General features: G+C 43.0%; 1 protein-coding gene across 3 annotated transcripts; it reads left to right on the top strand.

The window, feature by feature from the left end:
* The first annotated feature begins 353 nt into the window (after positions 1-353).
* On the top strand, positions 354-12,661 carry LOC120673765 (phospholipase D zeta 1-like). Of its 3 annotated transcripts, XM_039954769.1 has the most exons (21): positions 356-648; positions 2,721-2,822; positions 3,232-3,350; positions 3,491-3,632; positions 3,781-3,948; positions 4,035-4,208; positions 5,523-5,762; positions 5,848-5,964; positions 8,219-8,358; positions 8,446-8,595; positions 8,703-8,859; positions 8,931-8,987; positions 9,135-9,470; positions 10,172-10,282; positions 10,473-10,619; positions 10,691-10,888; positions 10,999-11,100; positions 11,433-11,564; positions 11,676-11,741; positions 11,986-12,047; positions 12,131-12,661. In XM_039954769.1, exons 1-21 carry the CDS (start codon positions 418-420, stop codon positions 12,378-12,380), a joined length of 3,201 nt encoding a protein of 1,066 aa, XP_039810703.1. In that variant the 5' UTR covers positions 356-417; the 3' UTR covers positions 12,381-12,661. The 3 variants fall into 3 exon arrangements, with proteins under 3 accessions (XP_039810704.1, XP_039810703.1, XP_039810702.1); XM_039954768.1 differs by having other exon boundaries at positions 418-648; positions 8,931-9,470; positions 12,131-12,648; XM_039954770.1 differs by lacking the exons at positions 11,676-11,741; positions 11,986-12,047; positions 12,131-12,661 and having other exon boundaries at positions 354-648; positions 8,931-9,470; positions 10,999-11,127; positions 11,433-11,567.

The raw sequence follows: 12,661 nt of genomic DNA, 5'->3' as shown, positions 1-12,661 counted from the left end.
TATTAGATTCGTCTCGCGATTTCACCTGGGGTTATGGAATATGCTTTGTCAATTATCTACATTTAATACTCTAAATTAGTGGTCAAACGTTGTAAGTTGTTCTAACACTTGAAAATTTTTGGGAACTAAACAGGCTCTCACGAACTACAGCTTGTTGTGCCATCCAAACCACCCCAAAACCAAAATCAGATCACGAAGAAATTCGATTGAAAAAAGGTGAGAAAAAGAGGCAAAAGCAGCCCAAATTTGTCAGGCACAACACAAGCTTCTCCTCCTTCCTTCCACGGCGCCGTGCGGCCATCGATCGGCGCCGCCCGCCCGCACCCCCCCCCCCCCCCCCCGGCCCCCCCAAAGCCTTTCCTTCCTCGAGCCGCACTTCGAAACCGAACAGCCCGTATAAATCCCCCGGGGGAATCTATGACCGGCGAGGAGGAGCTCGGGGGCCACAGGTACTTCAGGATGCCGCCGGAGCCGCCGGAGCCGCCGGAGCCGGAGGGGCTGGCCGCCGCCGCGTCGTTCCGGCTGCCGGAGTCCGCGCGGGTGTTCGACGAGCTGCCGCGGGCCAGGATCGTCGGGGTCTCGCGCCCCGACGCGGGGGACATCACGCCCATGCTGCTCTCGTACACCATCGAGGTCCACTACAAGCAGGTCCGTCCGCGGGGCGCCTCCCTCCTCCTCCCCCCCTGCTTCCGGTTCGTCTGGCCTTGCTCGCTTGTCTTGGTGGCTGTTTTCGTGAATGTGTGATCCGCCTCTCTGCCTTGGGCTGGACGCGCGCATGTAGTGTGTAGTGCCTGTCATTTCGGCGGTTCAGAATTGTTGCACGAATTGGGCGTTTGGGTGATTTGTTTCTCCGATGGGCTCCGACTACATTTTCCTAGGTGATCTCGGAAGGTTCGATTGACCCCTTTTGGGGTGTCGGGAACTGGGTTGCTCGATTGGTTGTGTCAGTAGCTTGTGGATGACTTCGTGCTGCGCTGATGTGGATGGCAATGTGGGAGTTTCTTTTTCCCTTAGTATCTATACTTTATATAAAGAGTAAATTTCACTGGCGGTCCCCAAACTTGTCCCGAGATTTCAAGTAGGTCCCGGTACTCTCAAAATGCACGTCTAGGTCCCTGAACTTGTCCCGAGTTCTCATCCCGGTCCCGGTACTTTCAAAATGCACGTCTAGGTCCCTGAACTTGCTAATCCATTTCATATAGGTCCAAATCTCCATAACATGCTCTCCAAACAGTACGATTAAGTGAACTAACAGGTGGAGCCCATATGGCAGTCACACCTCTCCCTTCTCCCTCCTCTCTTGCTCCCAACGTCGCCGCCCATGGCCATGGCCATCTTCAACCTTGAGAATGGGGAAGGGGGCAGACTCGGGCGAGGGGGTCGCCGGCTCGCCGGCCGGGGCGGCGCTGTGCGGGCCCGCGGGCGCTGGACCGGGACCAGGACCGGAGCGGGGCTCGCCCGCCAGGGCGCGCCGGCGGTGGTGGCCATGGAGGGCGCCGCCCTCGGGGTGGCACGACATCCAGGGAGCGGGGTAGCCGACGGACGCTAGGGGTGGGGTCCGGCGGCGCCCATACAGAGGGAGGAGGGAGAAGGGAGAGGTGTGACTGCCATATGGGCCCCACCTGTTAGTTCACTTAATCGTACTGTTTGGAGAGCATGTTATGGAGATTTGGACCTATATGAAATGGATTAGCAAGTTCAGGGACCTAGACGTGCATTTTGAGAGTACCGGGACCGGGATGAGAACTCGGGACAAGTTCAGGGACCTAGACGTGCATTTTGAGAGTACCGGGACCTACTTGAAATCTCGGGACAAGTTTGGGGACCGCCAGTGAAATTTACTCTTATATAAAGGTAGTTTTTCTGTGCTTGAGTTCTTATTTCTTTTTCGGGTCCTTTTTTCACAACAACGTTTATGTGCTCGGGCCTTATGGTGGAGGAAACGGTACCTTTTATGTGTTTGGGATTGTAACAGTGTCAGTGAGTGACTCGATGATTGCATGGGTTTGGTTAAATGCATTTTTGTTTATCTGATTGTGTGGTTGAGTAGTCATTGTGTACCATTTAATGCTAAATAAGAGATTAGGAGCTTGTATGGTCCACTGTCATTAATATTTTTTTTTAGGAAAAAGGGGACCCCTAGTTTCATTAAAATGAAAACACGACTGTGCATTAAATATTTCTTAGATCTGCTGCTTTTTGAAGGGGCTTGTGCTTATCATGGAATTCATGCAGTTTTTCTTTTAACTCTTTGCTATCAAAGGGAGGTTAACTTTTCGTTTTCTGGTAATATCTGGCTGTAATTTGGTGGGGGGAATGTCTGGGACATTTAGTGCAATGTTCTTAGATGACTGGGTGAAGTAGTAGAGTGAAGACAGAGAACAGAGTGTGAATTAAGATGCTGGTTCTGGAGCCAATAAACCAAGGAACAAAATCGAGATACCATTGTGTAATTTTTCTGAAAGAGCATTTGATATATCCCTTTGCACGGGTTAGGATCAAGTCAAGGCAGAAATAACTAGTACAGTTTGCATCAGAGGAAGATGCACAGCTCATTGCTTGTCCTGTCAATGAATACTATGAAAAGACCTGATCCGAGTTGGCTGGAAAATTTGGAGTTTGCTTTTGCTAATGCTCATCTATTGCATTTGTAGCCTCTGCAATTCCCCAAAATATGAATTCTGAATCCATGAAATAATGTTCACTGGTTCTTCTATCAGTTCAGGTGGCATCTATATAAGAAGGCCTCACAAGTGCTATATTTACACTTTGCGTTGAAGAGACGTGCATTCCTTGAAGAATTCCATGAGAAACAGGAACAGGTTGGTTGTATAGTACTTGTTATTGTTTTGACCGATACTGGAATCCTTTCTGGTTTACCATTAAATGCTCTTGTTACTGCACATTACAAATACCTGTCATAATGGTAGAACTCATGCACCTTTTTCTTGGCAAAATTATTTATTTTACAACCATTTATGAGTGGCTTCTGGTTACGGGTGTATTTCACTATGTTTGCTGTCGTTTGACTTGCTTGGGCCAACACATGCCTTCCAATGATGTAGCTATGCAATGCTAGTGTACCTTCTAAATGAGGGCTTTTGCTGATCAACCTGACTACATCGGACATCCCTTTTTTACTGTCAATTCTACTTGGCATGATATTATTTTGTGTGAAAGCTTTATTTTCAGTGATGAATAATTCACTTAATCTTTATTTTTTAATTCAAGGTCAAAGAATGGCTTCAAAATTTGGGAATCGGGGAGCATATGCCAGTTGTACATGATGATGATGAAGCCGATGATGTGCATGTTCCTTCACAACATGATGAACACTCTATAAAAAATAGGTAACTTGGTGGCCTTGTTTACAATGTTCACCTGATATTGAACTAAAAGAGAAAGGAAAACTTTAGCAATTATATCGTATCTTATTAGAGCAGCTGGCTTCCCATACATATTCATATGCATACATGAACTGTTGTTGCAGAAATGTTCCTTCAAGGGCTGTCTTGCCTGTTATTCGACCAGCACTTGGTCGTCAGCAATCCGTTTCTGATCGTGCAAAGGTTGCCATGCAAGAATACTTGAACCATTTCCTGGGAAACTTGGATATTGTCAACTCAAGAGAGGTAATAAAAGCCCTGTTCTGGACTTCCGGTACAAATCATCATGGTAGTTTTATAGAGAAGGTTAAACAAAACATTGTGCCTGAATCAGTTAGGAGGTATCATCCTGTTGCTCATTTTCGTTTAGGCCATAACATCTGTGAAAATGCAGGTTTGCAAATTTCTGGAAGTTTCATTGTTATCATTTCTGCCAGAATATGGGCCGAAGCTAAAGGAAGATTATGTTACAGTAAGGCACTTGCCAAAAATTGAGATGGGCAGTAAAGGAAGATGCTGTTCATCCTGCTGTTTTAGGTTTTGCAGTAGTAACTGGCAAAAGGTACTGAAAATATCTGATGATTTTTTATTTTACTAACATGATTCTGACATGTATATGAACTGTTTAAATTGACCACTTCTTGATAGGTTTGGGCTGTATTGAAGCCAGGATTCTTAGCTTTACTCCAAGATCCCTTTGATCCTAAGCTTTTGGACATAGTCATCTTTGATGTGTCACCTTGCACTGATAGAAATGGAGAAGGCCAAGCCACTCTAGCAAATGAGATAAAGGAACGCAATCCGTTGCATTTTGGATTTGAGGTACTTCTTTACTATTTATGAATTGTTTGGTCTAGCAGCTTGACATATCACTCCAACCAAACAACCAATATTGTGAGTGCCACCCCGGACCCTAGTTGCTCACATAAACAGTGTCAGTTGTCCTTGGGTATGAGTTTCAGGTAGTACCAGGAGGTGGCTTGTCTAAGTTAAGTCTAGAACTTGGATGTTTTGAGACATTTGTACCTAAGCTGCTGTTACAACTTCAACAGAGTTTGATTATTTGTTTTCTAGAGTAAGCAAAACAGGCAATTAATAAGTCTTAGGCCACTCAAAGAAACAAGGTGTTACTTGCTCAATGTTTTATTAAGCAATACAACAGATGCAAAAGTCCATTATTGTTGAAGTTATACCTTGCCTAAGAGGGATACTGCATTTCATCTAGTATAAGGATCGTCTTGCAAGATATGTTGTAAAATGTTTTAGACTTATAATTAATCATACTATTGTAAAATGTTTTAGACTAATAAATAATTATACTATTGTAAGTCTTACTTTTTTGAGCTGTCATGACAAATTCAGCCAGCATGTCCCTAACCTATCATCCCACATTAAAAGTTTATTGATATAATATGTTATCAACTAGTATGAAGGACTTTGATTAAATTTAACCTATCTAGCACTTCAAAGCAATTTCTTATATTTCCCCTTTGTAATTGAAACATGCGTCTATGGTGTGTGTTAAAGCAACGCAGCTAATATGGGGTGAGTGGGGCAATGTGCACATCGGGCCTTATCCAACTGGCCCAATACGTATCAGCCCAAGTATCTATATTTATTCTTTTTTCAGATGCAGCAAGGATACGTATCAGCCACGTACCAAACGTGCATCCAAATTGGATACATATCCGATACACAAAACACACCTTCCTGGGTGTATCCAGGCTGCATAGTTATGGATGAGCGAGTGGGTGACGGTGGCGACTGCCTGTAGGGGTGAACCAGTTAATGGATAGGACTAGGGTTTCAGGAGGATGTAGGATATATGACTTGATAATGGGCTGTTGGGCTGCATATATGTGGATGGGCCAGAAGTGTGATGAGTAAATTTGGAGCCGCCCTGAATGGAGTGGGTCATTGCCTCCGCAGTGATTTTCGCCATCCATAATTCCATATTGCAAATAACTTGCCCGCATTTTTGTTATAAGAAACTATTTTTGGCAATGCATTTATGTAGCTGAAAAAAAAAGATGATAAAAATTACCACAACCTTGTGCTGGCCTTGATTTATCTGATCAACTGATCAAGCAACATGGTGTTTTGTTCTAATTTTCTAAATACTGTTGAATGTGGAAGGTATCTTCTGGGGGACGGGCAATAAAATTGAGAACAAGAAGTTCAGCTAAGGTAAAAGATTGGGTTACTGCAATAAATGCTGCTCGGCGGCCCCCAGAGGGCTGGTGTCACCCTCACCGTTTTGGTTCATTTGCACCACCTAGGGGCTTGACTGAAGATGGTAGTGTTGTACAATGGTTCATAGATGGGCGTGCAGCATTTGATGCTATTGCTTCTTCCATTGAGGAAGCCAAATCAGAGGTTAGTTACATAATAAAGTGAGAATCTTTCTGCTTCATTTTGACTTCATTGTCATGTCTTGAAGATAATTAAATGCTGAATGCAGATATTTATAACTGACTGGTGGCTGTGCCCAGAATTGTATCTTAGACGCCCTTTTCAGTTCCATGGATCATCTAGGCTTGATATTCTTCTGGAATCAAGGGCGAAGCAAGGCGTACAGGTATTCGATTATCATTTTTAATAAGAGAATCTATTAAGACATTGTTTGAATGTGAACTGTATGATTGGTTTTACAAAACTGCATTTTTCTGTGAGGGTTAGTAATACAGACTTTAAGAAAATCAGTTAGGATTTAATTTAACGAACATTGTTTGAATTTAAAAGTTTTCTTGGATTATTTTTCTTTTGATGATTTATATTGATTGTTACATTATCTCAATTTTGGAGGAACTTGCTTTTTATTCAGGTTTTAGCCTAATCTAAGTGAACAAGTTTTTTTTGGGTGGTCAAGGTCTAAAACCAATTCGAACCTATATCTGGTACTGTCTATAGCCAAGATTCAAACGAGTCGGTGTCAGGCATGCTACTGTTAAACATTTGAGGATTAGTTGTATCGCATGATAATTGATAAATAAACTACTGCTCCATTTCGCAATATAAGTGCGCCATGATTGAAAACTACTGCTCCATTTCGCAATATAAGCGCGCCATGATTGCACACGGACCAAGGAAATTGAAGATCGATGCAGAAGGAGCAAAAAAGTCAACTTATAATTAGATGTCTGCCCCTTGTAACATACAAATCCAACCTGTTATACATTGTGGACTTAGGGCATGGCTGACGGGTCGATAGTGCCTTACTATAGTAGCTCCATGTAGGAGAGAGTAGAGGACAGAGAGAGAAAAACGTCGACAAAGCCAGCGACACTTGCTAGCACACGGATCGACGCCATGCGGGGCCCACCATGCGGGCAGGTGGGTCGAGTGTGCCGCGGCGGCCAGCACAAGCAGAGTCAAGGAGAAGCATGTCGCCGGCGCGGCCCCCTGGCAGAGCTCGTCGACGACGCTATACCAGCAAGCCAGCATGCGTGGCTGCGGCCTCCGCTGGCATGCGGCCGGCTGCGCTGGAGAAGCGCGGCTGCGGGCCGAGGCCAGCCGTACGGCTGGCGGCACGGGAAAAACGCGACTGCGGGTCGAGGCCGACCTTGCGGTCGGCGGCGCGCGAGAAGCGTCACTGTGGGGGGAGCAGCTCAGCGAAGGACGGGCGCTCGACCGGCGGCCCGAGAACAGATCCGTCGTGCGGCGGAGGTGGCACAACTGGCGAGCGGCGGCCGTCGTGGGCGCAGAGTCGACGCCGACCAGCGAACCGCGGGCTGAGGCGGCGCGACTGGCGTGCGGCGGCTGGCACGGGCGCGGAGGCGACGCGGGCCACGGACTGAGGCGAGCGGCGGGTGGAGTTCGGCGCAGGCGGTCTCCTGTTTGGGGACAGGTGCCATGGCCGGCGCCGTGGCCGAGCTCCTGCAAGATGCTCTCCGCAGCCGCGCGGCAAGCTGCTGGGCCAGAGGCGAACATGCCAGCGAGCGCAGAGGCATAGGCGCTGCGGGCGGCGAGCACTAGGAGAGAAGAAGTTGAAGATGAGTTCGGAACATTAAACAAATACCATGTGGATTCCACACTAATTTAGAAAATTATGCTATAGAAAGATTGTTGGGTAGTTGATCTATAGTACCTGCTATAACCTACATGGACAGCACTATAGAGAGTATCATGCTATAACTGTTGCGTGTGCCCTTATTGTGACGGATACTCCTGAGGTTGTGGGCATACATAGCAAAATGGAGGGCGTATCCACTGTATGCCTGTGAGGTCATTTCTTAAATCACGGCACGAATGTTGTAATGTTCTGAAAGGCCCTGACTTTTTCAGTTTTTTTTTTATACTTTGATGAAACGTTATGCACCTCTCCTGCATATTTGAGGGGAAAAAGTTATCTACTGTATGGCATGTGGTTGGATGCTCTCTCCCTTCTGACAGTAACAAGTTTTGTATCTACTAAGAGACAATGTGCAATATTGTCATCGAATCATTTAAGAATACCCCACCACTTTCCCGGCTGACTGAGCAATAAGGAACTATGTCCTCCAGGAGCTAATCTCACAATGGTTGCTCTTGACGTGAACTCCTAGCAGCATCATGATGAGCATATTTTACGTATATCGGAATGCCTAGGGTATAGCCGAGTAAATATTTCTACTTCTAGCCTGCCTATGCAGACAACTTTGTCTACTCAGGTGTTCCTATTTATGCTCCCAAATGCACAGTTCTCTTAAGTTTCATTGCTCAACTAGAAACTGAAAACAGTTTGCTTATCGTGAATCATTTTCTGTGAATAACATACTAGAATTAGCTAGATACTTAATTATCACAGTAATCTGTAAGTCAAAATAACTAAGAAATGTGATTTTATTTTGCAGATTTACATTCTTTTGTACAAGGAAGTTTCTCTTGCGTTGAAAATTAACAGCATGTACAGTAAACGAAGATTACTTAACATTCATGAGAATGTTAAAGTTCTGCGCTACCCCGATCATTTCTCAACTGGCATATATTTATGGTACAATGGGAACTTCTTTGTATTTATTTCCTCTGTTAGTAGCAGTTAACTGAATTCTTATATTTGACTCTTTGCTATGGCTTGAAGGTCTCACCATGAAAAAATTGTCATCGTTGATAATCAAGTATGCTATATTGGAGGCCTTGATTTGTGCTTTGGTCGTTATGATTCGCCTGAGCATAAAGTTGTGGATTTTCCTCCTTCGACATGGCCTGGAAAGGATTACTACAATCCTAGGTAGTTTTCCTGTCCAGACATTGTCTCAGACTTCATACTTGCATATGCTTCATGTAAACTTTATAGCTTGTATATCTTATTGTCGTTGTTTTCTAACCTTCTGTAAGAGAATCCGAGCCAAATTCTTGGGAGGATACGATGAAAGATGAGCTTGATCGTACTAAATATCCTCGCATGCCTTGGCATGATGTTCAGTGTGCACTTTATGGTCCAGCATGTAGAGATGTAGCAAGGCATTTTGTTCAGAGATGGAACTATGCAAAGGTCAGTTTACTTGCTTTAGGAGTGTTTTTCATATGCATCGTTGCTGAACTTGACAATGTCACCTATGGCAGAGGAATAAAGCACCAAATGAGCAAGCAATTCCATTATTGATGCCTCATCATCACATGGTAATTCCTCATTACATGGGTACAAGCAAAGAAACAAATGGGGAAACAGAGAGTAAACAGAACCTCAGCATGGATATTAAAATTGATAGGCTAAACTCTATGAAAACACCAACGTCGTGTCAGGACATTCCGTTGCTTTTGCCACAGGAGCCTGATCACCATGCATTTCCAAATGGAGATTTTGCACTGAATGGTATGAATATCAACAATGGTCTTTCAGATCACGCAAATAAAACCAATCGGAACCACCCACTGCCCAACCGAAAGGCCAAAGTAGATCTTTCTTTACAAGATTTACAGATGAAAGGATTTGTGGACAATGTCGGTTCCCCTGAGGTTTCAGTGTCTAAACAGTATGACACCTCAAAACCAGATATGCAAAACATAGATAAGGAGTGGTGGGAGACACAAGAACGGGGAGACCAAGTTGCCTCTGTGCTTGATGTTGGAGAAGTTGGCCCCCGCGCAGCATGTCGTTGCCAGGTTAGTTAGTTTTGTTTACTGCTGATTAAACTATATGATAATGTTTTGGTGCTATATTTTTGCATAATGGGATATGATAGTTTACTGATTCAGCTGCCCATGACTTTTTCTCATACCTCATGCAGTTTAGAGTTATTCATTGTTGCAAATGTAACCCTGAGCATGATGATTTATGGAAGAACTGGAATCATTTCTCAGAGAATAGATATAGCATAAGAAAAATCTAGTTAGAAGACAATGTCATGTTTGTTAAAATTGAAGGTGAATGCAACATTGCTTCTTTTACCAGCAAAGAAGCAGGCTTGCCTGGACATGTCTTTCCTCATGTTTGTAGCTTTTTTTTTTGTCTCAAAGTACAATCTCACCATGAATTCCGTAATATCTTAATGGAAAATCTTAGAGTGGTTCAATTTGTTTACGTAGACCATGTTCCTGTGTTCTATTACATAAAAAAAAAGAGTATCCATAGACCATAGGCATGAACAGTTCCTGTTTGACACATGGTAATCCTTGTCTCAGATTATTACATGCGGCATTTGTTAGAATCAGGTTGGATCTATTGTCCTAGTCTCAAATTGGATTAAAGTGAATCAGAGATGATATGTTTGTCCTATTAGCTTGTTTTTATACCAAATAATAATGAAAGTTATATTTGACTGTACCAACATATATCTAACCAATTAATAATTTCTTTTACTTAGGTTGTTAGAAGTGTTGGCCCGTGGTCAGCAGGAACAACTCAAATTGAAGGAAGCATTCACAATGCCTATTTTTCTCTCATTGAAAAGGCAGAACATTTTGTTTACATTGAGGTATGCTTTTTTTTCTCAGTTTTGCGATTCTAAGTCATAAGATCAAAGTTTCAAAATAACACTTGATATTTGGAATTAATCGCATTCGCATTTTTGAGAATCATTTGAGACTTGAAGTTTGAACATGCACGTAATTACAGCATAGACTGGCATTCCATCTAAATGTATGTCTTTCTGCTGGCCTTTGCAGAATCAGTTTTTCATATCAGGTCTTTCAGGAGATGATACAATTAAGAATCGTGTATTAGAAGCATTATACAGGCGTATACTTAGAGCAGAAAAGGAGAAAAAGCACTTCCGGGTTATTATTGTAATACCACTTTTACCTGGTTTTCAGGTAATGTAAAGTACCAATTACACATGTTTTGATGCTTCATGGTGGCTGGGTAGTTACATATTTTGTTTCAGGGTGGTATTGATGATGGTGGAGCTGCATCTGTGAGGGCAATTATGCATTGGCAATATAGAACTATTTGTCGAGGGCCTAATTCAATACTTAAGAATTTATATGATGTGGTTGGCTCAAAGGCACATGATTATATCTCATTTTATGGACTTAGAGCTCATGGCAGGCTTGGTGATGGGGGTCCTTTGGTCACCAATCAGGTAAAGTATTTTCTTGTGCGAAGTGATCTGTGATAGTAGGTCATGGGCTCATGGCTTGAGGCAATGGTTGATTTCTGTACTTTCCTTTGCTAACAATTTGAATTTTGCAGATATATGTGCACAGTAAATTGATGATTATAGATGATCGCATTGCATTAATTGGCTCAGCTAACATAAATGATAGAAGCTTGCTTGGATCAAGAGATTCTGAGGCATGAATTTCTGAAATTACAGCTTATGTATAATTGCATTCTACTCTTGTAATTATCTTTTTGGGGGGCACTATTCCTGTAATTAGCTGGCCAATAGAGGAATGCACCTAAAGGTTTTAGTACAATATATATGCTTGACTTTTATAGTTTCATATAGACAAAAACTGTTGAACTTTAAAAATGAAAATTTTGCTGTTGAAGAGTGTTTTCTTCCATGATCAACTGCAATTAGTGAACATCAAATGACACAATTAGGTGGGTTGCTCTGTAATCTTCTCCAGCTCCTGCTAGGCTGCTATTGACACTATGATGCATCTTTACTATTGTTTTAGATTGGTATGATTATTGAAGATAAAGAGGTTGTCAGTTCTATAATGGATGGAAGACCTTGGGAAGCTGGGAAGTTCTCCCTCAGCCTACGACTGTCTCTATGGGCTGAACATCTTGGTCTTCTACCAGGAGAGGTTTGGATTATGCTTTTGAGTTTTGACAGACATGGAAGTGTTGCATGATGCATATACAGTATGGGGGGCTCTTTGTGTTTGATTACAACAAATGTGCATTCTCTCTTTCAGGTTAGTTGCATTATGGATCCTGTGGATGATTCAGCGTACAAGAACATCTGGATGGCCACTGCCAAGGTGAGTGTAGTGGATATATGGTATCTTGAGGCAGTACTTTTAAACTCGACGAGCTGGCGTAACTTGTTTTAACTAATTATAACCATTTGAGTATGACTATTCTGTTACTGCACCTGTCCAATGAAGGTCGTGGTTTCATCAGCTGATAATTTTCTATTGTCTTTTATGTTCGTAGAATTGCTACATCCTGAGCACTTTTACTTTTTTTGTATTCCCTCAAACTGAACAAACTGACACTTGGCAGGTGAACACCATGATCTACCAACAAGTATTCTCATGTGTTCCCAACGATCACATCCATTCTAGGTTAGGCATCTGGAACCTGTGTCCTAGTTTTTCTTCCATTTCAGGAGAAAGGTTGTGCTCACTGGTCGATCAACATCCTGCAGGAACCAATTTCGGCAAAACTTTGCTCATCGGAAGGAGAAGATCGGACATACAACCATCGACTTGGGTGTTGCCCTAGAGAAACCAGAAACTAAACAAGATAGAGACCTAGCAGATGCCGACCCTATGGAGCAGTTGCAGGCCATTCGGGGTCACATTGTTTCGTTCCCTTCGGAGTTCATGTGCCAAGAGGATTTGAGACCGTTCTTCAGCGAAAGCGAGTATTATACATCCCCACAAGTTTTCCATTAGTTTTCCCCCTCTTTTTTGTGGAAGTCCACCCGTAGGGTAGTTGTACATGTTATAGGGTTACTATGGTTGTATAGACCTCTATGCCCGGACGAATAGGGAAAAGAATAGCAAAGGAAGAACCATATCCTTGCCAATTTCAAGTAGAGGATGTGAGGTCCAAGCTTTGTATAGTTCGTATATGACAGCTAATTCGGGCAAGAGATGTTAGACTAATAGATTGTTTTGTTCACGATGCAAAATAAAATGTTGAAATCAAAGCTGCTGCTTTTGTACATGCACCA

Source organism: Panicum virgatum, chromosome 5N (assembly GCF_016808335.1).
Source record: "Panicum virgatum strain AP13 chromosome 5N, P.virgatum_v5, whole genome shotgun sequence".
In the NCBI taxonomy this organism is placed as follows: Eukaryota; Viridiplantae; Streptophyta; class Magnoliopsida; order Poales; family Poaceae; genus Panicum; species Panicum virgatum.
The sequence above is the reverse complement of the archived record's forward strand: the minus strand, read 5'-3'. Positions and strand labels throughout refer to the sequence as shown.